The sequence below is a fragment of the Protopterus annectens genome, chromosome 1.part0 (genome assembly GCF_019279795.1).
Source record: "Protopterus annectens isolate FY-2018-M chromosome 1.part0, PAN1.0, whole genome shotgun sequence".
Lineage (NCBI taxonomy): Eukaryota > Metazoa > Chordata > Ceratodontiformes > Protopteridae > Protopterus > Protopterus annectens.
In genome coordinates this window covers 1,633,305,587-1,633,332,634 of record NC_056725.1, presented here as the reverse complement: position 1 = coordinate 1,633,332,634, position 27,048 = coordinate 1,633,305,587, and the positions used below count along the sequence as shown (strand labels likewise).

Genomic DNA, 27,048 nt, shown 5'->3' with positions numbered 1-27,048 from the left:
AAAATGAGCCCAACTTAGGGATAACTGTTGCCAGAGCACAAGAAGAAACTGGGTGTTTTATGTTAGAGATTCTTAAGATGAAAGCAGGAAGAATTGACTATACCTGTCATACTTTTTTAGTGAAATTATTTAATCCACAGTCCCCAGTCATGCAAAAGACCCATAACCTCTAGAGTGAATGTTGCCCTGGTGGTAACATGCACATTCAGTCTCCACGTTAGATAGCTGTGACTCATCCAGTGTTAAAGAGATTCCAAGCAGTCCTTAACAACAATAAAATGTGCAAGTGTTTCTGAAAGAAGAGACATAAACGTACCCTATGCATGGTGGTGACATTTTAAAACCTTTTTTCAAATGATGCTACCCTACCAAAACACGGACACTATGAACAACAAAGAAACAAAGGTCAAGAATTGTGTACAACATAACTCAATTGGTGGCCCCATGAAGAATTCATACTAATAGCCACACACAGTAAGTGTCCTAAAATAAGAGGTAAACCAATTAAGGTTTCTGGAAGGCATACCACAACATGAGCACTTAATCAAGATGCCATAATCCACGGTGTCAAATTCTAAAACGAAATCAAGTAGAACCAAGACAGGAATAAAATGAGTGACCCTCCTCTATGAAGTGATCATTAACTACTCTCAACAGGGCAGTCACAGAGCTGTTCTGGGATAAAAACAGTGGAAAACATTCAATGAAAAAATCCAGATAAAAGCAAAGTGCTTTTGAATGACTTCACCTATACAAGGAAAGTTTGAGATAAACCGGTGATTCTTCATAAGGTGAAGATTAAAAAACACTTCTTAAGGATGGAGCATTACAATGTTCTCTTCTCGTACAAATGGAAGAAGATCCATATTAAAGGAAGGCCTTATAATACGGAAAATTATTGGGCTGAAGGATTCCAGGCTGCACATCAGTCTGGTCAGACCAAGGTTCATCCCACACCAAGAAGAATGAACAGCTGAAATCACTCAACAGTCTTCATATGCTGAGACATTTTTCCTCACATCATCATCATAATAGATTGAAACAACTTAGGTTTGCAGTGACTAAAGGGGAACAGGAAAACAGGCACATAAACATGATCAATATCACTATTAATGCGGCACAAATGTTACATCCAGTTACAAACTTCCATCTCTGACCATAGCCTAGCATCCTGGCATTTATTTACTTATGTATATATGCATACATCTATCAGACATGACTTGTCAGGGTATGTGAAGCAATCTGCTGGTCTAAGGACCTTTACCATCCACAAACTAGTCTAAATGGCAATAAAAAGAATAACAATATATATTTTTGTTGTAATACAGTTAACGTTTTAACAACATTGACAATAATAAATTAATAAGATAAATGCAATATTGATAATAGATTAACAGAACATATGCAGAATCATATCTTTATCAAGAAAATGTTGTGAAAAATATGAACAGGTACTCATAACAAAGTAAATTGCACATCAATGAAGAATCCAAAATGTAGCACAGGCATACCAGCTCAAAGCATTTAAAAAACAATTATATGGCACAAGAGCATAAGTATAAACAAACATAATGGAAGCAATTATGGAGCTAAGTGACATACACAGTAAAGACTCCTTTAATACGTATATCAGCACAATGCCACATATGGAATTTTGGTATTTACGTTATACTGCAATTATTTTGCCATGTTAGAATACACTATACAACATTTAATTTTTAATTTTAACATAGATTTTTATCACTTTTTTATACTGTAAAACACCCACATATGAATATGTGTATGCATGCAGCTATAGATATACTGATGATATATATAGCAGGCAAAATAAGCAGCTTGTTCTTCATAGTTACGTATTTTCCTAAGCACTGATAAATATATTTACCACATTTATTATGCACCTCTTTCATGCTGGATTTTTAAAAAAAAATACTCTATGCATAAATGTCTTTTAGCAGACTTTCAGCATCATGACTATGTTTCATAATGGCCCCCTCAGAAAAAAAAAAAAAAACTTATCACTGACATATATCACATTAAAGCTGCACTAAAAATAAGTAACATCAACAGCTGTGTAATTAGAAGTCACTCTGTAAGCAGGACAGCCTCCTTTCATTAGCTATCTTCTGACTGGTCACATGCTATAGCCAGCCAATAGATACTAACCTTGCTTGCTGTTCTGTGTATAACGTCTCCTCAAGCCATGTTCTAGAAGCTGATGAGTGCGAGTTGGACTAGCTCCTGCCATCAAGCGCACTGTAGCCTCATGAAGAAAAATCTGCAACAAAATGGCACCAGTAATGAAAAACAATAATTTCAGCAAATTAAAAGAACATGCTCACTCAACACTTTTTAAATACTTCCAACTAGAGTGGTCACTCATAATCAAGTGTGTAGAAAGTGCACTAAATTGTCATGACCGTCTATCCCACCAGAACAGTGTCATCAATCAAAACACAGTAAAACAAGGCTTTATCTGGGAAGTCTATTTCCTATGTCCAGACTCTACCATATGGGATGTGTGTTAGTAAACCAGATACTAAACCTAGAATTTCAGTCATACTAAAAAAGAAATATAAGCATAAGATACTGATAAAATGAATTTTTATAAGCATGTAAGATACTGATAACAATGAATTTTTAAGTGCGGCTCTAACAACAAAAACACTGGGGTACCAATTCTGACTCTCCTTTTCATTTCAGTGATCTTCCTTCAGCTGCGAATCAAGTCATGACATTTAGCAGGTAGTCTCCTCATAAATCCACATTTTTGTTACAAGATTAACTTTTCTGGCAAAGATAATTCCACAGCAAATGAAGCATATCAGACTGCATGCCTCCTGTTTATAGTATCTGTAAACTGTATGACCAAATTAATTGGGGTTGAAGGCTCACTGTCATAGTGCATATCTCACATAACTATCTTATATTTGAAATTCGGTCAATGTGACTTTGCAGGAGAGATTATAAAAAGAATGAATGACAGTATCTTTTTTGCACTTCTGGAACACAGGGGAATAGGGGGGCAAGACATTCAGGTTAGAAGACACTGCAGCACAGTACTTTTATACCCAGGCTGGACCCTGCAAGTCAGGTTCATTATGTAAGGACTTGTGAACGTATAGAGTTGACCAGCTAACAGCAGCACAAATTACTGGAAGCATTTCCAAAGGAATACAGAAGAAGCTATAGCTCCCACTGAATAATCTCTTCCATTAAAGCCCTTCATTATTTACTGTAACAGGAGATTACAGAGTGAGAAAGACAAGAAGACAAACTCTGAGCAGACATTTTCCGGCCTTCTTATTCCTTAACAAACATTAGGAGCAGCTGAGTATCATTACAGAAAGGTCTGCTTCTGGATGCATACTGATGAGGAAATTGGTCTACACCATTTATCATTAATTCTGAGTTCAGTATTCCTGGATACACAATAAACAGGGCAGGACATATTACAGAGACCACAGGACAAGTGTTGCCATATTTATACAGGACAGCATCAAATCTAAATTAAATGACAAAAAAAACTCAAATAGCATTTGTAAAGCCCTGTTTACAATAGTACAGATTACTATTCAGAAATGGAATAATAAAGAAATCATCTAAATTAAGCATGAGAAAGTATTACAATTGGCATTTAACAAAACTGACTGGCTCAGTTTGGTTTTAAAGGCCACAAATGCATTTATGTGAATCTCTGTCCTGCCTTGTCATCACTTTTAAATTTTGTAAGGTAATGGTTTCTGTGATAAGATGGCATTCCACTTTAAGCAGTCAGAAAATGATCTACCTAATTCTGTAAAAATTAAGATTTCAAACGGTTAGTAAGGTCATTGCCCACACACTGGCAGTACAGATGGCGCCTGGGGAAATTCGGCTAATTTGCCATGTTAAAATGGATGCAGGTTATATGTAAACAGGGCTTTTATTGATTTTTTTTTTTACAAGTTTATGCATAGTCTTGGAAACGGCACATGATTATTCCTTTCTGAAGATTTATAAATTGTGATGTGTTATAAAACATTGATTTAATTAATGTTTACATGCTATCATTCTATATGTTCTGGGGATTGGGAGAGCTAAGGCTGTAATGGTGCAACTCTGACAAATCTGCATGACTTCTCCTTTGTGCAAAAGCTTGGATAATTGAAGCTTTCTATTCCAATCACTTACATGATTACAGGCATTTTGCCTGCATTTTGGAAGTTTTTGCTACATTTCTGTAAGTTGTTCTTATGACAGAAATTACACTGATTTACTTCACCTATATTTGTTGGTTGTTTGCTGCATTACATGCTTTCAGAAGTTATACATGCAGGGTCCCTATTAAATTGCCAAACATTTCAAAGTTCAAATGTCATACGGTCGACACCATATGATCGAACTTTGAAAAATTCTAAGGTGAAAGGCAATGGCTTTGTACATGCAGAATGGGAAATTTTCCCTTTTCTACACTGAAGTGCGGTCTCGGAGTTGGTATATTTAAGTAGGGGTTGTGGGGGGTACAGGGGGCCTTGTCCCCCTGCTCAGAGCATTAAGGAAAGTTTTGTTTTTTTTCTTACTTTTTTATTATATATTCCAGGTTTCAGGTTTTACTCATATGTTGTCGAAAATATGAGGTTCGAAATTTTGAAGCTTCAAATATATAATACAGACCTTTCATGCATGACACTCTCAGTCATAGTTTTTTTTTTTTTTTTAAATACTGCCTAGGTATATGCTTTCAGCTCAACACATCGGGTTGGTTTTTTGGCACTTCACATTTCCCCAACGGTGGGACTGATGGTGGTGTATGCATGACTAAGGTTATAAAGGTTTTTGTTGACAAACTTCATTGTGGGGACATACTGAGTTTCACAGGTAGTATGATATATTTCAATAAAACTCATGACTGCATACATTATTTTTACTGGAATGTTAATATTCTAACTAATTTGGTCAGAAGGGCCAAAGTGCACATCTACATTAAGGAATTTAAATCTAAATTCTTAACAATTCAAGAAGAGAATCCTTTGACTGATATGAAGCATTTAAAGTTACTAAAACATGTGATTGCCAGACAAAGTTTTTCTTTTTACTGAACAGGCAAATGGAGAAGTGTAGTCACTCTTATTAAAAGGCATACTCCGTTTGCATTACTTGAGTGCTGCCAGACACAGAAGAAAACCGCAAGACTATCAAATGTCTTCCAGGGATAACTTTTTAATTTTCATTTGCCTCCAGGTATTGTACATGGAAACCTACCTAAGATACGTAGAATGGATTGTTTTTAAAGGAGGGTTCAGAGTCTGGGAAGGGCAAAGGAAGTCCAGTCTGATACCTAAACATTTGGTAATCCATCACTATGAAAGTTTGTAAGGAAGTACTCTTCCATGTTTGGCTTAGTGGACAAATATAGGCTTTGAAAATTACCTCTGAACAAGTGTTGCACTTTATCAGTTTCATTCCTTTTCTTGAATTGATCAGAACCATATTGTTCAACCGTACTGAATTCCTCGGTATATCCCAGTTTTGAGGGCAAAATAGTGGGTTGCCACGAATTTCCAACTGGCCCTTTCAAATCCCCAATTTTTTTTTTACATTATTCATTTACTGCTGGGACAGCTTTAAAAAAAAAAAACGCTGTTTACCATTGCTGCTCCCCTATAACTTGCAGTGGCAGCCAACCAAAGAGGACTCGCGTCAAAGTGATGACGCAGACTGTTCTTAATAACCTCTGCTTAGATGGTGCAAACTAAATGCAGTTAACTGCTTTGTGGATAACGTTCTGGCTCGGCAAATGTTTCTGATCTCTCTATGAACTGGCAAACATGCAGAACTCCTGCACAAGGAAATGATCAAGGTTTGTCTTGTGATACTTAACTATAAATTCATCACAAGAGCACGTGCTGATTTACGTCTGGCAAAGACATCAAATAATACAGAGAAGTAAAGCTGAGCAACACGTGCACACTCTCTTTTTTTTTTTTTTTTTTTTTTTTTTTTGGCAGCATAACATTTCATGGCTTTACAAGGTGATTTAGGTTTCCCCGCCATTCTGTGGTTGTTGGCACTAGTTGCTGTTAACACTCTAGTCTTAGATTAAAACTCAATAATGCTGTAACAAAGCACTGTTAAACACCCTTCTTCTTCAGAAAGGTGCTTAACAATGTTGTCTTTTCCCAATTACCACCAAATCCCAAGGTTAACCATGCAGCTGTATGTAATATACTATTGGCACAAGTTCGGAGCGCTGATAGTAATCCTCTGTATTTACATTTCCTTATTCAGTTACCATCAGCCTTGGCATTGGCTTACAACCAAACTTAAATGAGGGCTTTGCAAATTGCACTTAGCTTTTCTCACCAAAACTGCAGTATGCAGAACTGGGATAAAAAGGAGGGCATTGTGATTGTCAGCACAGCACAAAGTGCCTAAAACTGCAAAATCCATCCGTAATTCTGTAGCATTTTATTTACAAATTTAAATGAAAAGATTGTGATTAAATAGTGATCATGCTGTGGGTGTGAATGTCTGAAAAGTCCAGAATCTCTGAGCTGTTGTTATAAGTAGGCAAACTATTTTTGCTTCCCAGTTTTCCCATGTGTTGGGTCTGTTTTTTCTTAGTCTTGCTTATTAACTATAAGACGTACCAGCAAGTGACGTGTTTTGCAGTGGTATAGCACTTTTGGGACTGTTACTGTCACATCTACTCACTGTTTTGAATGGTCCCACAAATTTACTCAGTGTTTTGAACGGTTCCACAGCAGCATGTCCTGTTCTTCCAGTCCGGCTGCATCATGTCTGTGCATGCACTGTCACACAGACGTCCTGTTCTTCCCACGCAATTTCAATTTTAGAACAGTGCACGGTTTTACCTCTCTGCTTCTTGTTATTGCTGCCGAGACAGAACTGTTCTGCTTCTTCATTTTCAAGTAAGGTGCTGCCGAGACAACAGATGTGTGCGTGAATGAACTGCTGCTGAGACAGAATTTTCTTCATGTGAGGGGTGTGTGTGTTGCTTCTTGTTATTACCAAGAGATGTGTGTGTGTGTGTGTGTGTGTGTGTGTGTGTGTGTGTGTGTGTGTGTGGTGTGTGCTGCTCTGCTTCTTGTTATTGCTGCCAAGGCGGAATTGCTCCGCTTCCTCTTCATTCTCAAGTAAGGTGCTGCTGAGATGGAATTTTCTTTTCTCCAAGTAATGCGTATGCGTGTGTGTGTGTGTGTGTGTGTGTGTGTGTGTGTGTGTGTGTGTGTGTGTGTGTGTGTGTGTGTGTTAATTGCTGCCGAGACAGAATTTTAGGTTCATAGGATGATACAAGGCTATTGGCCCGGAGGCCCCTATAAGCCTAGCCAAGAATTTCGCCCATGTTCCCTCAAAGTTAGCACCTGTTTCCCCTGTCCAGCAGGGACACAAGTGGGATGGTAACACAAAACATTTTATTCTAGCAACTTTATAAGATTATACAAACAATGTTTAAAATGTGTCCCTGGTTTTGGCCCTTTGTCTCCACCCCCCAATAAACTTTGGCTTTTTCCAGACTTCTTGTGCTGAAAAATTGAGAGATACAGTTGAGTGTCAAGTGGATTTTACAAGGAGCTGAGAGCTTCAAGGGAAGAGAAGTTTAGTGCTGCTTATGCCAAGTCTGTCTGCATTGTTAGCGCACAGAAGGTAGTATACTTGCTTTTGACGTAGAAGGCTGTGGGTTCTACTCCCACAATATGTAGATGGATTGCTGATACTGTACTGTGTTGTACTTTAAAGGGGGTGGATGCTGCATTCCTGAGAATGCCCTCCTTTGGAGGAGACACATGGTAACTATGAACCTGTTGTCAGTTTGCCATCCATTCCCTATTGCAATACTACTAATGTGTCATTTTTTTAATGTAACATAGGCAATTTATTCTTCAAGGGCAACAGGCACTTTATTTGTAGATAAAACAATGAAATATAAAGCTGTTTGCTAGCATCAACCTCTTCATTAGTTACAGATCTCTTTAATGCAGAATTATTTAGATGGCTTTTACTTCTGCAGAGATTCTGCATATTTACTGATATTGGTGGACTGTAATGACAGAAGTTTGAGTAGACTTTTATGATGGAAATGTTCTGAATTGGGCAGTTTTGTCATTATTGGTTCATACATTTTGTTTAATCGATTACTGGAACAATGTTCAAAACAAATTTAAACATGCTCTAACAAGTGTGCTGTATTATAAAAGGAATATAATTTAATACAATCAGGAAGGTGAATAAAAAAACACATGTATGTTTGCATGGTCCTAAATATGTGTGCAAGGGGCCTATGATTTGAAAACAGACCAAAGGTAAACTTTATCTACCACTAGCCAGATGCACTTTCTTTGAATGTGGGTTTCAATGCTGTTTCAATGAATGTGAGTTTCAAGAGCAGATACATTTTAATGCTAAATCTGTTTTCATTGTGAGACTGTGTTGCTTTGTTTAGCAGATGTCTATCAGTGTTTGTGCTATAAAATTTAAAATAAAAGTTTTAAATTAAATCCAAACAATCACTGTAGAAGTAAAGCATAAAGCAGTATACATATTACAGTGTTTATGGTAAATAGGGAGAAACAGCCAAGTAATAAGACACTGGAATGGTTCCGGGGGGTGCTGTGTATGGGTTTCCCCATTTGACTATGATTTTGTGAAGAAGGAGGGGCAGCAAACTCAAAGACAGCCCCAGGCAGCACAAACTCTAGCTACGCCACTGAGTATTTGTGTTTGTAAATGTGAACAGTGTCAGTGCAGTTTATCTCTGGTGAGACAAACTATTCACAATGACCTGGTGCAGAACATCAACAGCACTCAGCTGGTTTGTCTTGTAACTTTAAGGCACAAAGTACACATGCAAACTCTGTGACTATCTGCAGTATTTTACTCGTGTGTGTGTATGGAAAATGTGCCTATTTTATGACGTGAATCATAACTCACAACCAATCAGGGACAAAAGGACAACTGCAGAAATAATCAGGGACAATCAGAGACACTTTAAAATATTCGTACTGTTAACCTGAGATGGTAACAGAATAAGATAATGTAAATGAATATACATTTTCAAGTAAAAGAAGTGCATAACTTTAATTGTTGCCATTATTTCTTAAATGCAATTCATTACCTTTTCTCCAAAAATAACTGCCATAGCTCTCAAGGAATAAGGGACAAATTTCAACAGAATTAAGGACAAAAACAAGAATAATCAGGGAAAATTTTAAAATATTAGTTCTATTAACTTGAGACATTGATACAAAAACAGAATGTGAATTAAAATTAATTTTGTAAAGTAAAAGAAGTTTTTATAACTTTAAGTACTGGCATTATTAAGTATAATTCATCACCTTTTCTCCAAAAATGACCAGCTATAGGAGTGATCAAGAGGGACAAAGCTAAACTTTGACTCAAAATCAGGAACAAGTGAGCGGTATGAAAACAACTGATGTTTTGAATATTTTGTACCACTTTACCTGGGGGATGTGCAAGAGATACCTCAAAATTGTAAGAACACTCTTCCAATAGGTAATGGCTCGCTTACACTCAAAGGGATCTGGGGTAAATGCCCCTGTTTGTAAACTACTAAGCAGTTGCTCTGAATGTAGGTTTCTACTGCCCTCTGATGGCAAAGCCTGGTAGTACATCAGTACTGGTTGTCATCAGCCCTGCAAGCAATTAAGCTAGGGTTTCTAAAATCAGTCATTACTTCAAATGGTTGATGTAAAATGTTTGTAGACAACACGTATACTCAAAGCATTTTTCCAATTTTCACATATTCTGTTACCATACCTCTCTACTTCTTAGAGCAAGAAATCTACACAAAGTCACAAATAATGGGGGGGCAGGACAAAGGCTCAAAAACAGGGACACATTTTAAATTATTGCCCTTACAAACTTACAAAGTTGCTAGAATAACAAGTTTTGCATTAGCATGAATTTTCTATAGGATATTACATCTGAAAATCAAATGTCTGCCATCATTTTCTGACTCCAGTCCTCAGTGCTTTGACAGTGATTTGCCAGAAAATTACAATTTTATGAGGAACAGATCAAAAATATTAGTAAAAAAAATCTGGACATTCTGCAAAAAATAAGCACAGTTGAGAGCTATGGTTCTTTTGTGTTTTGGCCCCATATGTAGTAATTCAGCTAGGGTTGTATGTTTTTACTTTGCTAGTAAAGTTTGAGCTGGTTCACAACAACTTTAGTGCCTTATACATTGAAAGGACTCAAATAGGTTTGGCTATGTGTCTTTTGCCAGATCTTTTAGTTTTATACAAGTTCAAATGCTAATATAAATAAAACACTATTGTTCTGGTTATATTTTGTGTTGTTTCATATTTTGTCTGTTCTTCAATCTGGGTTTGAATGCTAGTATCTCACAATTCCACTGGAGTGGGTGGGGGTTACATAATTGTGTATGCAAATGTTATGTTAATCAGAGTCCAGATTTTTGGCCTGTTGCACCTACTCATCATGGGCCTTTGTCCAGACATTTTATGTTTCCAGGTTGAGCGGTATGATCAGAACTAATAACATTTGAATTACCAAGGAGCATGGCTCTCTTGTGAAGTCACTGTAGGTTTCCCCACCTGTCCTTTTGGATCATGCACTGTTGTTATTAATGAACCAAATAGGCACTGGAAATTAGACACATACTTTTGCTAGGAACTGTTCATGGTTCATTTGAATGAACTTTATAAAAACTGGCAAGGTTTTCAGGAAAACAAGAAAGCAAGCACACTGAAATATGGGAATCTTTCAAACCAGCACTGGTGAACTTTCTGAGGGAGCAAACGAGGGACTTCACTATAGGAATTTAATTTGTAAACTAAGGAATTATCAAACTAACCTGTCAAGGGAGCAGGATAGCTTAATAAGCTAAACCCGAAATTTGGATAACTGTATTTTAGAACTAAGGAGGAAGTGATAAACTGATAGACTATAACATGGATAAGGCAAGGAGGGATACATGATGGAATATAAGGTGGATAAGGCAATTAGGAAATTAAACGTAAGGAGATTTGAGGTAATCCCTTCAAATTAAAAAAATGGCTTTAAACTTAGGCAACAGGTAGCTAACAGGATGGTCAATAAGTAATGAATCTTGTATTTGGGAGTCTCAAGGACCATCCCACAGGGGGATTCTTCAGACTTTTGACAAGTATTACTCCAAGCTCTGTTGCAGACAGGAACTAGACAGCGACCTTGGGGCAGAAGTGGCAGTTCCTGGCTTTGATTAATAATAAAAATAAAACCAATATCAACAACTTGAACAATGGCAGAAACAGCCCTGTAGGATGTAGCATATGCTTTAAAAGAGTAGAAAAAAGGGCAAAATCCCTATACCAGATGGCTTATATGCAGAGGTTTATGCACTAGGAGAGGACATGTTCATCTAAAACTTTATGATTTTGGCCAGCTATCTTCTTTCCCCAGGTGATGTTCCTCCCACACTGAAAAATGTACCATTTCAATGATCCTAAAACAGGGGAAGGACCCACTGCAAGTTGTATCTTAAAGACCTCTATTCAGAATAATTCATAATATAAGCTCTTTTATGGCCATTTTAATGTATGGTACTGTCACTCCACCCATACCAAACTGGCTTTCTGCCTGAGTGGTCCACCTTGAATGGCTTAATAGGGACTGCTTGGCTGACTGAAGATGCAAATACAACAGTAAATAGACTTGTGGCTAGAAGCAAAAAGCATTTGAACTGGTACGGTGGGACTAGATTTTATTACTGACAGGGCTTTTCTGCTAAACATGAAACTCATAAAGGCCTTTTATACTAGGTTTAAAGCTAGAATAAAAATAAGGGCCAGACTTTCTCTGATATTTTGAGCTACCAGTGAGACTAGGCAAGGATCTCCTCTATCAGCACTGCTATTTTAAAAACATACAGAGCCTTCTGTACCCTGGCTGATATCCTCTGAAGTGGCCAGATACTCACTGCTGAGTCAGCATCATAAGATTTCCTTCTATGCTGATAATCTTACTACAATTTGAGTAATCCCAGCAAAGATCTAACTTTGTTGTTTCAGAGACTTAACACCTTTGATAGGTTGTACTCAAAACTTATAAAACGATTAATTATGTTCATTGTTTGGTCTTGCCCTACAGTTTTCTTTTCTCAAAGAACCTGATGAAATTAGCTACTGGAGTCATATTGGCTGACACTTTGCATGCCTTAGAAAATTTCACAAATGGGAAGATAATACTGCAATGGGAAGGGTTGATACAAACATAAAAGGGGTCGTGTCTGGATATATTTTTTAAAGTGAATTCAGGCAGTCATCTAGTTTAAACTCCCTTGATTTTATATTATTCCTGGGGTCTTCTGGTATCTTCCAAGTCAATGTTTTGCAAACTTAAAATCTCGGATTTGGAAATCCTTTATTCTGGGAGAGGGGGGCAAGCACAGAGTCACCTGGTATAGTTTAATTAGTTCTCCCAGGGAAGGTTATGAGTCTCTGACGTAGAATATTATGTGAAAGCTTCCGAACTGGAAATGTTGCATGTGATTCTGGTTAAGGATTTTAAGGTTATCTGGAAGGCTACAATACTTACAAAAATGTGAGGTTTAAAGAATTTTATCAGGAGTTAAACTGAAAAAGGATAGCCTGATGAAAGCAGGCTTGCCAGTTATTTTACAATTAGTCACTCACCAGACATTCTCAGAAACACAAACGCTAGGCTGGTTTTCAGATCAACTTCCTACAGGGCTATCAAAGTGCTGGCGTTGTTCTGCTAACAAATCCAAAAAAAAACTGTCGTACTGTAGGAGTCCAATATACTGGGAACCACTGGAAAATGGGACATCTATCCGTTAGCAAATCTTTATGGGTATGTATGAGGTGGGAACTATAGAGAAACAGACCTGTCAAATTCAAGGAGAAGGCATCCACTACCCAAGCCTGTCTGTTTTGGACTCTGGAGCACAATGTTTGTCACTTGCCTGTTGTTCAGAGAAGTAAAAAGGTCGGTCTCTGGTATACCATATCTGTTCTTGAGCTCTAGGAAGCATATCTGGCCAGCATCTACTTGTATTGGTCTTCTGAGGTCCTGCTCAAGTGGTCTGCTGTACAACTCCCCTGGGTGGGAACGGGTCTCTGTTCATGCCTCAAATAACAATTTCAGCAAACAGCTTATCAGTGAAAGTTAAAATCACCAAACATGCTTATCTTCGAAAAAGTATTCACCGAGTGGCCACAGTTGATCAACATCGTGAAAGGTAATAAAAACAACTTATCAACCAAGGTGGGAGGTTCCGCCCTCCACACCCCCTCTATCTATATGTACCAGCTCTGAGATCACACTACAGTGGGGAATAGGGCAAATTTATAAAAGTTTTTTTTTTTAGCTTACCTTATACATCACGGTAATTCCTAGTTATTGGCCAACTATGGCGATTCGATTAATTATTTTTCGAAAATAAGAGAGTTCAGTGATGTCAACATTCATTGTTTAACGTTCACTGATAAGTCATTCACTGAAATTGTTATTCAATGTATGAATATAGACCTGCTGGGAACATGTGTTGACTTCAGGAAGAGAATGTACTCCAATGTCTATTTTCCCTTGTTTGTTTATGTACCACACCATATGGTGTTGTCTGTTATGATGCAGAGGATCCCTGGTCCCCAAACTGTGTTGAAGGCTTTGAAAGTCTGGACCACTGCTCGTATTTATTTTATATGTTTTTGTACAGCACTGTCTACTTATGATGTAGTGGGCCCTTCACTTTGAGGTTCTTGGCATGTGTAGGACCAGGGTGGGATACAGAAGAGACTGGTATTGTCATAGCTGCTGTCTTCCTGTTGCCATTTCATTTTATGGCCCTTTCTACCTTTTCTCTATTTGCCTCTTCCCTTGCCTTGAAGAATAATTTCTGTTATACTTGGGGATAGGAGGGCAAAACATTGTTTGACAGACTCATTTTCCCTTTAATCTCCAGTCTTTTAAGCACATTATAAAAGACGGTGATATGAAGAGCGACTCCTTATCTAGTAAGGCATTAAGGAGTTTAGTCACATCCTCAAGTAGAGACTGGGTCCTCGGACAAGAATGCCTTCTTCTAACAGTCCCTGTTACACAAGAACTTAATGCTGCATATATAGAATCATTCCCACGTGACATGTTTCGCCAACTACAAAACAATATGGGTTTAGCTAACCATACTTGCCTTCAGGGACACATCATGCACTTCCCACAACTATTCTGCAGCTCAACTGCCCACTCTAGGCTGACAAGGAAAAATCAGGGTGCTCACAAGTTATTCTAGTGCTGGTACATGTACATAGCCAATGGGAGAACAGGTGTTGTTTCAGCAACATCTTAAAGCATTCACGGTTGCTAGTAGACCTAACTGAAGGACGGAGAGCATCCCATGCATTTGACCAGCAGAAAGGTTAGGTTTTGCTACATTAAGGAGCATCTGATTGACTGATTGCAGAGGTCTATTTGGGTGATACATGGTGAACAGAGAGGACAGGGCAGGACAACTAGAAGGCTTACAGATTAGCTTATGAGCCGAGGTTAGTTGCAGGTATGTTAGATGTTGGGGAAGTTCTAACCAGTTTAGACATTGGAGTGATATGCAGTGGTGGAAGGAGTGTTTGGCACTGGTTACAAATTTTGCGACTTTATTGTAGCATGAGTCCAGTTTGGATTTAAGAGAGGATTGTACATTAGTAAGGAGAGGTGCACCATAGAGCAAGGATGGAAGTAGAAAGGAAGAGGCAAGGGATAGTCTTGCTGAATTGGTGAGGAAGTGTTTGGGTCTGTATACGATGCTTAGTTTTTGATGGGGTTTTTTTGATGTTTGTGTTAATATGCTGGTCGAAAATTAGGTGTCTGTCTATGATGACCCCTAGAATTTTGGTATATGGGACTACTTTGAGGCAAGTGTTGCTGACTGAATTGATGGTAAATTAATTTTCTGTTAGTGTGTTGTTTTTTAGGAGGTGAATAACATAAGCTTGATTTCATTAATATTTAGGGCTAAATGGTTATTATACATCCATGTTTCAGTGGAGGTGAAGGTATTTGGGGTGAATGCAAGTAGTTTTGAAGTAGACACGGCTATGCAGATGATGGTGGAGTCATCCGCACACTGGATGACATTAGCATGGGGTATGCTGGTATGGAAATCATTCATGAAAATGCTGAAGAGCAGTGGACGTAGTATGGACCCTTGTGGGACTCCAGTATTGATGTTGAGGAAAGGAGAGAGGGACTGGTGCCATCTGGCTGCTTGTTGTCTATCTGTAAGGTAGTTGGAAAACCAGGCTAGGGGGGAGGTATGCCTAAACTGGAGAGTTTGGTCAGTAGAAGTGGCTGGGAGACAGTATTGAATGCCTTGGAAAGGTCAAGAAATAGTGAGGAGACAAGGTATCCAGAGCCTCGAGCATGGCTGACTGCGCCCAAGAAAGATACAAGAGTAGTGGTGGTGTTATGACTAGGCCTAAACCCATGTTAGGTTGGAGAGAGGAGGTTGTGGTGTAGTAGGTAATTAAGCAGCCGGCTATGGATACATTTTTTCCAGAATTTTGGAGATGGGAGAGAGGATGGCAATTGGACGGAAGTTAGACATGTCATTATTGTTTCCACCTTTGTGGAGAGGGAGGATAAATGTCTTTTTCTAGATTGTGGGAATGAAGGACTCTCGAATGGATCTGTTTAGTAGTATACTAATGGGATAGGCTATAGCATCTGCTGATTTTTGGAGGAATTCTGGTGGAAGGTTATATGGAGCATTTGATCCAGGTTTAAGCTTAAGCAGGAGTTTTTTTTTTTTTATGGAGAAGGTACGTATGGTTACGAGAGAGAAGTCTGGTCTTGTTGTAGCAGATGTGTCTGGGGTCACTGGGTTGATTAGTGGGAAGCTGGAAGTGAGATTGACAATACTGTTTTTAAAGCATGAGTTAAAATGTGAGGTAGTTTCAGCTAGGGCCACGTCTGGATCAGGGGAGGGGATTACCACTTTTGTCTGGATATAACAGAGAGTTTCCTGGACCTCCAGAATGTTTTAGGATTTTGCATATGGTCGTTTTGAAGAGTAATGTGGAAGTCTTGTTTGTTTTTTACGACAAGTCGCTGTACTTGATTACACAGTTGTTTGTATTGGGTGGAAGTCTGCAGGGTTTTTACTTGTATGCCCTAATTTCCAAGCCCTATCCCTAGCTTTCATACCTTGTTTGGTGGATTTGGTAAGCCAGCTGGCCTGGTTGGCTTTCCCTCTCCTATGTCGGAGAGGAGCGAGACTGTCTAGTACATGGAGGCATGTTGAGTTCAATAATTCAACAGCATCATTCGGTGGTAGGACTTTAAGTGGATGCCAGTTGATATTTCGTAGGGTATCAGTAAAGATAGTTGGGCAGAAGTGGGATAGGTCTCTGGTATGCTTACAGTGGTGCACATTAAGCACTGGAGTTGGTTTGCAAATTATGTATTCTGGTAGGTGATCACTAATGTTGTTAGGTAGAGTGCCAGTGTAGGAGATTTTACTAGTGTCAGAGGCAAGGACACAGTCTAATACTGAGCCATTGTTTTTGTTGAGTCTGGTTTAGGTAGTAATGAGTTGGGTGTACTTAAATAGGTTGATACTGTTTGTGAGTGATGAAGTATGATGTCTTAACCAATTAATATTCACATTACCAAGTATGACTGTTTCATTCTATATATTTTTGGATGACCATGTCAGTATTTCTTCATGTATTGGTATATTGTTACCCAGGAGGGATAAATGTGACTATAATTCAGATCAAGTAGGATAACAGCATTTTGCCTATAGAAAATGTGGGAGTAGGTCTGTTACATGGGACTATATTAAAAGTCTTACAGTATATGAGGTCAATGCCCCCACCTTTTTTCTGGGCCTATCTGTTATCAGGCAAGAGAACAATATTGGCGAAGGTTATGGTTGGTAATCTGACAGCCACACAGGCACTCAATAAGTACCTGTGTACAGTAACAGAGGATTTCTATGAGCTATACTCAAAATCCAGAAGGTGAGAGTGAAAAAGAAAACTAGAGGACATTCATTTAAGTGCTTACATAACTAACACATTATATCATGCTTTGCCTCAATACAGCAGCATGGACATCCTCAAATGTGGAATCTTGCTCAAAAATTATAGCAAATTGTGACTGACATAGAAGAAATTCCAGCTAAGAGCCCATTAAGGAGGGTCCGCAATATTCAATCAAAATCTACTGCCTGTATTTTTCCCAGTCCTGATATCAAATGTCCTTGAAAAGCTGATTGATTTAAAAAAAAAAAAGGTGAAGTCTGCATCAATGTTATTATGTCAGAGTCAAGTGAAAAGAATCAGAACTCCCAAAACACAAAAAGCACAAGAACAGCATTTTTTTAGCACTTTTGTGTTGTGAGCTGTACTAAGACATGGACAATTATGAACCAGCAGTGATCTGCAGTATCAAAACAACTGGTAAGCAACATGCCCAAACAGGCCACGAGTCCTAGAGATCAGGCAGTGCAGACATAGAAGTAAGCAACCTGTGCCATTCACCATAAAAGATCACCTCAATATTCCCTGCATCTATTATGTGCTGAAATACATCCTGCATAACAGCATTCCAGAGGAATAGCCCACACATACCTACCATGCTATCACCTACCAAAAAAGAAAGGAACAAGCAAAAATGCCTTGAAGGCATGGCCAAAGGCAGAATTCAAGTCAACATTAAGACTGATTCCACGAAATGTGTAAATGCCCCAAAATGGTAAGAGTTCTTGCTATAAAAAAATTAAAAACCCTATGCAACATTTTAATGCAGGGTAAACCAGCAGACAGGCATCAACTAAATGAAGCATAAATTAGAGGCCTGTCCATATCAACAGCCAGCTAAGCCCACTGGTTTAAAAAGTTTAGCATCAAACCTGAGGGTATACAACAGTAATTATATGTTAGAAAAGTAGTTTTGTACCTACCATAAATGTAGATGTTCGAGGATCCTTGCTGCAGTCATAACCTGTGGGTAGTCCGCTGTCCTCGGTCGGCCCGAATACCAAAGAGTTAGGCTGGCGTCGGTCATGGGCGCCTGGAGCTGACGTCAGTACGTAGTAGTACTTAAGCGCATGACCGACGCCATATCTTCAGTCTTTCTTGCCCCAGATGTCAGAAGGCCTTAAAAGAAGGAAAGACCAGAGCCACAAAGGAGAAAATAACAATTATCCCCAAGGAACAACAACAACAACAACAACAAACCATAGAGGGGAAGGAGGGAGGGAAAATAGGACTGCAGCAATGTGGATCCTCGAACATCTACATTTATGGTAGGTACAAAACTGTACTATGTTCTTCGTCTCACATTGCTGCAGTCATAACCTGTGGGTAGAATCCCAAAGCAAAGGAAAAGGGAGGCTGACAAACTAAATAGCATTAGGGGCTGCTAACATGCCCTGTAAGACTGCAGTGGCAAACCCAGCCCTGGACTTGGAGTAAAGAGGGAGATGGTAATGCTTAGTAAAAGTGTGAACTGAACTCCAAGTAGCTGCTTCCAAAATATCCTTAGTAGCTACACCCCTCAAAAAAGCAGTAGATGTGGCAGTAGCCCTAGTGGAATGAGGTCTAATCCCAGCAGGAACATTCTTCCCATGATGAGAATAACAAAAAGCAATACAATTACCAATCCACTTTGAAATAAGTCTGCTTTGAAACAGCTTTCCCTTGTGAACTCAAAGCAAAAGAAACAAATAACTGTAGTGTGTCTGAACTCCTTAGTTCTGCTCAAATAGTAACGTAACTGCCTGTGTATATCCAAAGAATGCAAGATTTTTTCCCCCTTATTTTGGGGATCAGCATAAAAGGTAGGCAAATGGATAGACTGGTTCAAGGCCACATTAGAAATCACTTTTGGCATGAAAGTAGGGTTAGTACGCAAAGAAACTCTATCCTTATGGAATATCAGAAAGGGTTCAACTGCCATGAGAGCCTGCAATTCAGATACCCTTCTAGCAGAAGTAATGGCCAACAAAAAAGCAGTCTTCCAAGACAAAAACTTCAATTCAGACGTAGCTGCAGGTTCAAAAGGAGGCAAAGTAAGCTTCTCCAACACAAAATTGAGATCCCAGGAAGGAGTAGGAGCTCTACGTGGGGGTCTTATATTTTTTGCCCCTCTAAGAAATTGCTTAAACAAAGGGTGAGAGGGTCACAATCATAGTGAGCAGAAATGGCTGCAGCATGAACCTTCACAGAGGAAAATGACAAACCCTTGTCTAGTAATTCAGTAAGGTACTGCAGTGTAAAACTCAAATTAGGTACCGAGACATCAAAGTCCTTTGTTGTGCTCCAAAGAAAAAACCTCCTCCATTTATCAGCATAAACTTTTCTAGTGCTGGGCCGCCTGGCTTCCAAAATGACATCTAAAACCTGTTGAGGAAGCTGAGAACCCACCGGCTCTAAAACAGAATACGCCAGGCCGTTAGATGCAGGGACTGCACCCTGACATTGAGCAAATGACTGCTTGACTGGGACAACAAGTGAGGAAGCTGTGGCAAAGGCCAAGGAGGCTCCTGAATTAAACTCCTCAGCAGAGGATACCAGTGCTGTCGAGGCCAATCTGGTGCTATTAAAACCATGCAAGGCTTGTCCCGCCTGACTTTCAAGAGTACCTTGGTAAGGAGAGGCAGAGGAGGAAAAGCATAGACGTGAAGGTTGTTCCAACTGAAAGATAGAGCATCCACTTTCCAAGCTTTTGGGTGAAACATCTTTGTGCAAAATTTTGGTAGTTGGAAATTTAGAGGAGAAGCGAACAGATCTATGTCTGGAGTTCCCCAAGCCACTGTCAACTGTTGGAATACCTGAGGATCCAATTTCCACTCGTGGGGTCCACAATTTGTCTGCTCAATACATCTGCTAGGGAGTTCTGTGCTCCTGGCAGAAACCGTGCTTGAAGAGTGATGTGCAAACTCAGAGCAGTCTCCCACAATATCATAGCTTGTCTGCAAAGAGGGTAAGAATGGGTTCCCCTGCTTGTTGATGTACCACATGACTGTAGTGTTGTCTGTTCAGATCAACACCTGTCCTGGTTGAAGTAGGCCCTTGAAAGCCATCAGGGCAAACTGGACTGCTAACATCTCCTTCATGTTGATATGCAAATGCTGTAGTCTGGGAGGCCACGTGTCTTGAATCCATTTCCCATTGAAGTGTGCTCCCCAAGCCAGGTCTGAGGCATCCGTCGTTATGATCTGACTCGCCTCTGGTCGGGTCACAGAGAGTCCCTTGTTTAGGTGACATTCCTGTGCCCACCACAAGAATTCCTTCTGGATGCAAGGTATTATCTGAATGACAGTGTCCAAATCGTGGCAGTGTTGAGTCCATACACTTTTGAGATACCATTGTAGCTTCCTCATATGCAGTTTGGCATTGGGAAGTACCAGAATGCAAGATGCCATGAACCCCAAGGCTTGAAGGACTGTCCTTGCAGTCAGCCTGGACAGTACTGATAATTGCTGGAAGTATGGGTGAAGATTTCTTTGTTTGTCCGGGGTCAGAAAAGCCATCTGAGAGGCTGTATTCAGTCTCACACCCAGAAAGCACATGTCCTGAGAGGGTACTAGACTGGACTTTGTTTCGTTCACAGAATACCCTAGGCACCTTAAAACTGCCATTACATACTGTAGATGTTGAAGTAACTTGTCTTTGTCTTGAGCAAGAATCAGGCAATCGTCCAGATAAGGATAAATTTGTATTCCCCTCAGTCTTAAGAAAGCTATTACAGGAGCCAGAACCTTTGTGAACACCCTGGGTGCAGTAGATAAACCAAAGGGCAATGCAGAGAACTGATAATGAGAAGTACCAGCCCGAAACGCAGGAATCTCCTGCAGCTGGGCCTGATAGGAATGTGAAGATAGGCCTCTTTGAGATCCAGAGTTACCATCCAGTGATCTTTGCCTAGCAGAGGCAGCAGTTGCTGTAATGTTAACATCTTGAACTTTGGAATGTCTAGGTATGTATTGAGAATGGACAAATCCAGAATTGGCCTCCAAGTGTTTCCTTTCTTTGGCACTAGGAATAGACGAGAATAAAACCCTAGGCCTTCCTCTGACGGAGGTACCACCTGGATTGCCCCCATCTGTAAAAGCAAAGAAATTTGTTCCTGAGCCTCCAGCCTTTGTTGAGGAGGTACATCTGGCATGCCTTTGAAAGGAGGAAAAGTGTGAAAATAAAACTTGTAGCCTTGATTTATTATGTCCAACACCCATTTGTCCTGGGTGACCAAATGCCAATTTTGTTTGAAAAGTGCCAACTTTCCTCCTAGAGGAGCTGCCAGAAAAGAAGGATCTGGCAGCTGAAGATACAGGTCATTGGGTCTGTTTACGAAAAGGCTGACCCCTGCCCTCACCAGAAGATTGTGCAGGAGAACTCCAAGTCCTAGGTCTGAAAGAACCCTGAGCGTGAGCCCTGCCCCTACCACGTCTAGACCTGCCCTTAGACTGAAAATCCAAAGAAGGGTAAGACCATCCTCTTGCAGGCCAATTCCTGCTAAACTTAGGGGGCTGCACTTGCAAAAAGTCCTTAACCGTCTGCATAGACTTAGCTTTGTCTTCCATCTTTTTCAAAACTGACTCCACAGGGGAATCAAAAAGAACTTCAGATTGAAGAGGAGCATCCAAAATCCGAGCTTTAACATGCTCTGACAAATTTTGATCCTTAAGCCAGGCATGTCTACGAATAACTGAACCAGTAGCAGCCACCCTGGATGAAGCCTGAAGGGCATCGAAGCCACACTGCAAGGAATGTTTACCAACTTGATCTGAAGCATGAACCAAGTCCTGCAATTCTTTACACTCTATACCCTCAGATAAAGCATCTACCTTAGATTTCAATTGACCTAACAGAAAGTTCTGATACTTCAGCATATGAAATTGGCAATTTAAAGCCCTCATAGCTAACGAGAAGAGGTGTACACTTTTTACCCCACCTATCCAACGCTCTAGAATCTTTATCCAAAGGAACTGGATTCTTAACCACAGAAGCCCTGACACCCTTAGGCCCTTGAATAATAGTTTCCGGGTCAGCTCTAGGACTCTTATACAAATATTTATGTGCCTCTGGAACTCTGTAATACCTGTCTGGCTTGACAGGGGCAGGGGGTAAAGAATCAGGATTAAGGGAAGCTTCAGAAAAAACATCCTGAACAACATCTAAAACAGGGGGAATAGCCAAAGGTCTATGTTGTGGCAAAAACAAAAATTTCCTAAGCCTCTTACGAGAATCTGAAAAATCCTGACCTTCCCACTTGAAATGCAAGGTTTCAGAAAACGAAAAATCCTCTGGAGGTGAAGCAGAAGGACAGGAATTCTCTGCATCCGAATCTGAATAGGGAGGAAAATCCTGAATATCCTCAGCTGAGGACTCTGAGGAGTAATCTGAGGAATGCTCCATTCCCTCTAAATCTGTCTCCACCCTAGGCCTCTTCTCTGGAGGGGGCATAGAACCCCTGATCAAAGTAATCAAAGCCTCTGCCATTTTCAGCATATGTTTTTTAGGAACAGAGCCCGAAGAACTAGGGCTATGGCCCGTACCAGAAAGACCAGGTCTAGCCTTAGCAGGGCCTTTAGTGACTGAAGTAGAAGGCCTAATAACCTTTTGTAAGGATGGAACCACAGAAACTTGAGAAGCACCCTCAGCCTGGCCTAACTCCTGAGAGGCCAACTCTTGTAACAGTAAAGGTTCCCCCTGGGATTCAGCCGAGACCTCGGCTGGATCCACAGATTCAACCGTAGATTCCAAAGAACCGGCGTCCGCAACGGACGACTCATCCAGTTTAGACCATACAGATTTATATTTTCGCTTTTTTGCGGTAGCGGGCGTCGGAGGATCTGACGGCATGTTGTAGTTACACCGCTTGCCGAAAACCAACCTAGCACAGTCTAATCTGCGTTTAATGGTGCGCTTATTAAATCTAGCGCAAAAGCGACACCCGACTACGTCGTGCTCAGGCCCCAAGCAAGGAATACAGAGAGAATGATAGTCCCTATGAGGTATCTGTTTCCCACAAGAAATACAATTATTAACTTTTTCTGACATCCGGATTAACTGAGGCAAGAAAAGACAAAAATTTTCCCCAACGGGGTACTTAGCCCAACTTGGTCTTCGGTCTGAAACTCGAAAATTGAAAATTTCAGAATGCCGAACGGCACTTACATACGCTGCTTCTGCTTCGGACCACGCGGCAAGAAAGACTGAAGATATGGCGTCGGTCATGCGCTTAAGTACTACTACGTACTGACGTCAGCTCCGGGCGCCCATGACCGACGCCAGCCTAACTCTTTGGTATTCGGGCCGACCGAGGACAGCGGACTACCCACAGGTTATGACTGCAGCAATGTGAGACGAAGAACATCTACAGTTATGTACAACGTAAATGGTACTCTTTGAGAAAAGATCAGTTTAACAGTAGATCATAGCATCTGGGTTAACTCACCTTATGGGATCTTCTTTCCTGGTCAAAGTTTTCATCAGCTGTGTTCATATTATTCCTCAGTCTCCATGGGAAGGTGACTGCCAATGTGCTGAAAAGGATATGTCATGAAACAGTTCAGCCCCTGACAGAAGAGCAGCAGTAGATTCTGTCTGCCCAGACAACATTACATCATCTCCTTCAATATTCATAGAAAAGGATTCACGAGAGTGTGCCAGTACTCGCTACATGTGCTTTGTCAACCTGAAGAAATGATTATGTAGTGTGAAGAGGTGCAACAGTACTGGGTCCTAGGGCCACTGCTCTGTGCCATTTAGTAGCCATACCTGAGGACTAAGACTTTTATCTGGATTTGCAGTATTAAATTAAATATGTTCAATAGTGAGTACAGGACTCTACCAATGGTGTGTCTTTTCTCTCTTCTTATTTGTAATATTTATGAACAGAAGATCAGGAAGCAAGCAAGATCTGGAGAATATGCAGTCTGGGGATGTGGGGGTTGCCTTTTTGCTGTTAGCAGATGGATGATGTTCGCTTAGCCACAAGTGAATTTAATCATTGGCATGCAAAGGAGAAGTTTGCTGATGAGTGTGAAGTGGGTGGATAAAACTCAGCATCTCCAAATCAGAAGTTATGGTTCTCTCTATAACAGGAGTGGAATGCCCTCTCCAGAAGTGGTAGAGGGCAGCAGCTGGTAATTGTGCAACCAAGGGTGTGGTTTACATGGGGATCTGTGTTCTATGTTGGAGTTTTTATATAGGGAAGACAGAAAGCCTTTAAGGCGAAGAATTTATGAACATGTAAATGACATCGCTAACAAGAAAGACACAAACTCCTTTTATAAGCACTATATACAGTGCCCTGATATGAAACTTAAATTTATGGTACTGGAGCAGGTTGCACAAGACCCTAGGGGAGGAGACTGGGAAACATTCCTGGAATATAGAAAACTTATATGGCAATTAAAATTAGACGCAGCTAGGTCCCCAGGTTTAAATGACAGTATTAGTATTTCAAGTGTGCTCAAACTACGTAAAGTGAAACTGTAGTGTTATACATGGTTATATATATATTACATATATTTTTTTAGAATTTTATAGATAGAACATTAATATAATATGGTTGAAAGAATGTTTTTTAATAGTGAACAATGTGTCTGGAAGTATTTTGGTATTAATGTATTGTTTTTTTGTAAGTGTATGGCTTGTTAAACATTTTAAAAAGCACCAAATAGACCAGCAAGGCAGCACGGAGTTCAATATATTTATTAATACTTGTACTTGTAATATAACAGACTAGTTTCGGCAAACAGCCTTCTTCAGTGTAAAACAATTTAGTCAAGTTCCTTTGAGTCATCTATTTAAATACATAGCAAGAGCCAATAAAAAATTGAGCTCATGAATATTCATGAAATTGGAACATATTTTTTAAAATAAAAACTTAGTGTTTTATCATACAAATATACACAGGGTAACATATATAATGATAGAGTCAGTCCTGAGCAGAGAGGATAGCAATCCCAAATAAATACATACATATAATCTGACAAGATGTTAATATAATATAGCATATAACAAATCTGTCTGGCCATATAATCATTTTCATATTTAACTTTTTATTCCGTAGTTTAATGACCCCTGGCACTGGATATAAAGCCTATATTCGTCAACAGCACCAATGGTATTGAATATCAAACACTAAATTAAAATGGCTCAGACACGCTATATCAAAACAAGTGGGGGGGGGGGGAGGAAGGAAAGGGGAAATTTTTTGTGTATGTGTGTGTGTGGGTTTGCAATAAAGCTCTTGCTATGTATTTAAATAGATGACTCAAAGGAACTTGACTAAATTGTTTTACACTGAAGAAGGCTGTTTGCCGAAACTAGTCTGTTATATTACAAGTACAAGTATTAATAAATATATTGAACTCCGTGCTGCCTTGCTGGTCTATTTGGTGCTTTTTACTTGGTTTGGACCGTGCATTCCCTCGTGCATAGGACTTGGTTTGCTTTGTTAAACATTTTGCAATGCAAAAATGTGGGTGAGGTTTTTAACATTTGTTTTTTAAAGGAATTCAATTGAAGTAATTCTGACTGATTAATTAACTTAAATTGAAGCAATTAAAAAAAATACCATGTGACCAATGGTTATTGTATTTAAGGACATTACTTTTTTATGTTTGTATCTTGATAAAGCCGGGTAGGAACAAGGCGAAAGCGCTTGAGATATTCAATGTTTTTTGGGTTTTAAAGGTTATTAAAAGACTTCAAACTACAGTTTGCTGCAGTCTGTCATTTCTCTGCTGTGGACTTTTGCTGTTGGTGTTTGTATTCATTTCTGAGAGACTTGGTAAAGGGAGATAACTAATTATTTTAAGGTGTTGTACATATATGCCTGTAAAGTGGCTTGGGAGGCTGACCAGAAAATGGCTGCAGCAGTACCCAAGGCACTGTACCATATATCAGTATTGAAGTGAAAGCTGAACTATGGGAAGAAACTTTTACTTTATCAGTCAGTCCATCCTCACCTATGGTCGTGATCTTTCGGCACTGATTCAAAGTGTCATAAACTAAGCACCTTAGCAGGGAGGCTGTGCTCACTCTGCATGATAAAAGTAAGGGGGCTCTAAAATCTGGGAGGATCTCAAAGTACAACCACTTCTCCTCAACTGTCACAGTGTTGAGCAGAGTCAGTTAAGACTGTCTAGGCACTATCCACAGTAGGTGTACCACAAAAACTTCCCTGGAAGGAAGCCCAGGGAGAGATCCAGAGTGATTATTTCTCAACTTGCGTGGTAATGTCTGGGGATCACACAGGATGACCGGTAATGTTTGGGGATCCCATAGGATGACCTGGAGCCTCTTGCTGGGGATAAGAAAATCTGATATATTCTGCTCAGCCTGTTGCCACCATGACCCTTGCCAAGATAAGTGGTTTAAAAAAATATGCTGACACTAATGATGATAAAGCTGTACACAGTATTGTTAGAAGAATGGAGGCAGGATAGCTTTAGTACTACTATAGTAGCCATTCTTCAAATACCTATTGTTGTTGTAAGCAACTTACACAACTGTATTATCCTCTGCAGAACTGTATTATCCTCTGCAGAAAGAGTACTGTTTCAGCAAATAATAACATTTGGGCAGACTCCTACATAGCGCTATCACATCCCTGGCAGGGAGGCAATTATAGGATCTCTTACAGTACATTAATGCTAAATCCACCAATATCTGGACTGTGCTTCCAACTTATAGTATTTTCTGAATGTGTGAACAGTACTCCATGCGAGAGCTTCTAAAACATCTTGTGTAGAAACATAAATAAGTGCTCTTCTAGAGAAGCGTGCCATACAATACAGTGGGCCAACCAATTATATGGAGTCTTCTTGTTAACTATCAGGGCTTTTTCGTTTTCTTGAATTAAACTAAATGAATGTCGTTTTTTTTTTTTTTTTCTGATTCATTTATTCCAGTATAATACCTGACTTATCTGTGTACATCCACTAAATAATGAAGTTCCCCATCATTCTAGCACTACAGATAAAAGACTGATTGACGGACATGGCTGATACCGAGTTTGTCAAGAAAGCTGGATTATTCT

The 27,048-nt window shown here is 39.7% G+C and overlaps 1 protein-coding gene across 1 annotated transcript in view; it reads right to left on the bottom strand.

Annotated features, from left to right (window-relative positions):
- Positions 1-27,048, bottom strand: part of SREBF2 (sterol regulatory element binding transcription factor 2) — an 895,155-nt gene that overhangs the window by 135,879 nt on the left and 732,228 nt on the right. Inside the window, exon 18 of the mRNA XM_044068232.1 lies at positions 2,167-2,278. Coding sequence (XP_043924167.1) covers positions 2,167-2,278 — 112 coding nt within the window. The remainder of the gene's footprint in view (positions 1-2,166; positions 2,279-27,048) is intronic.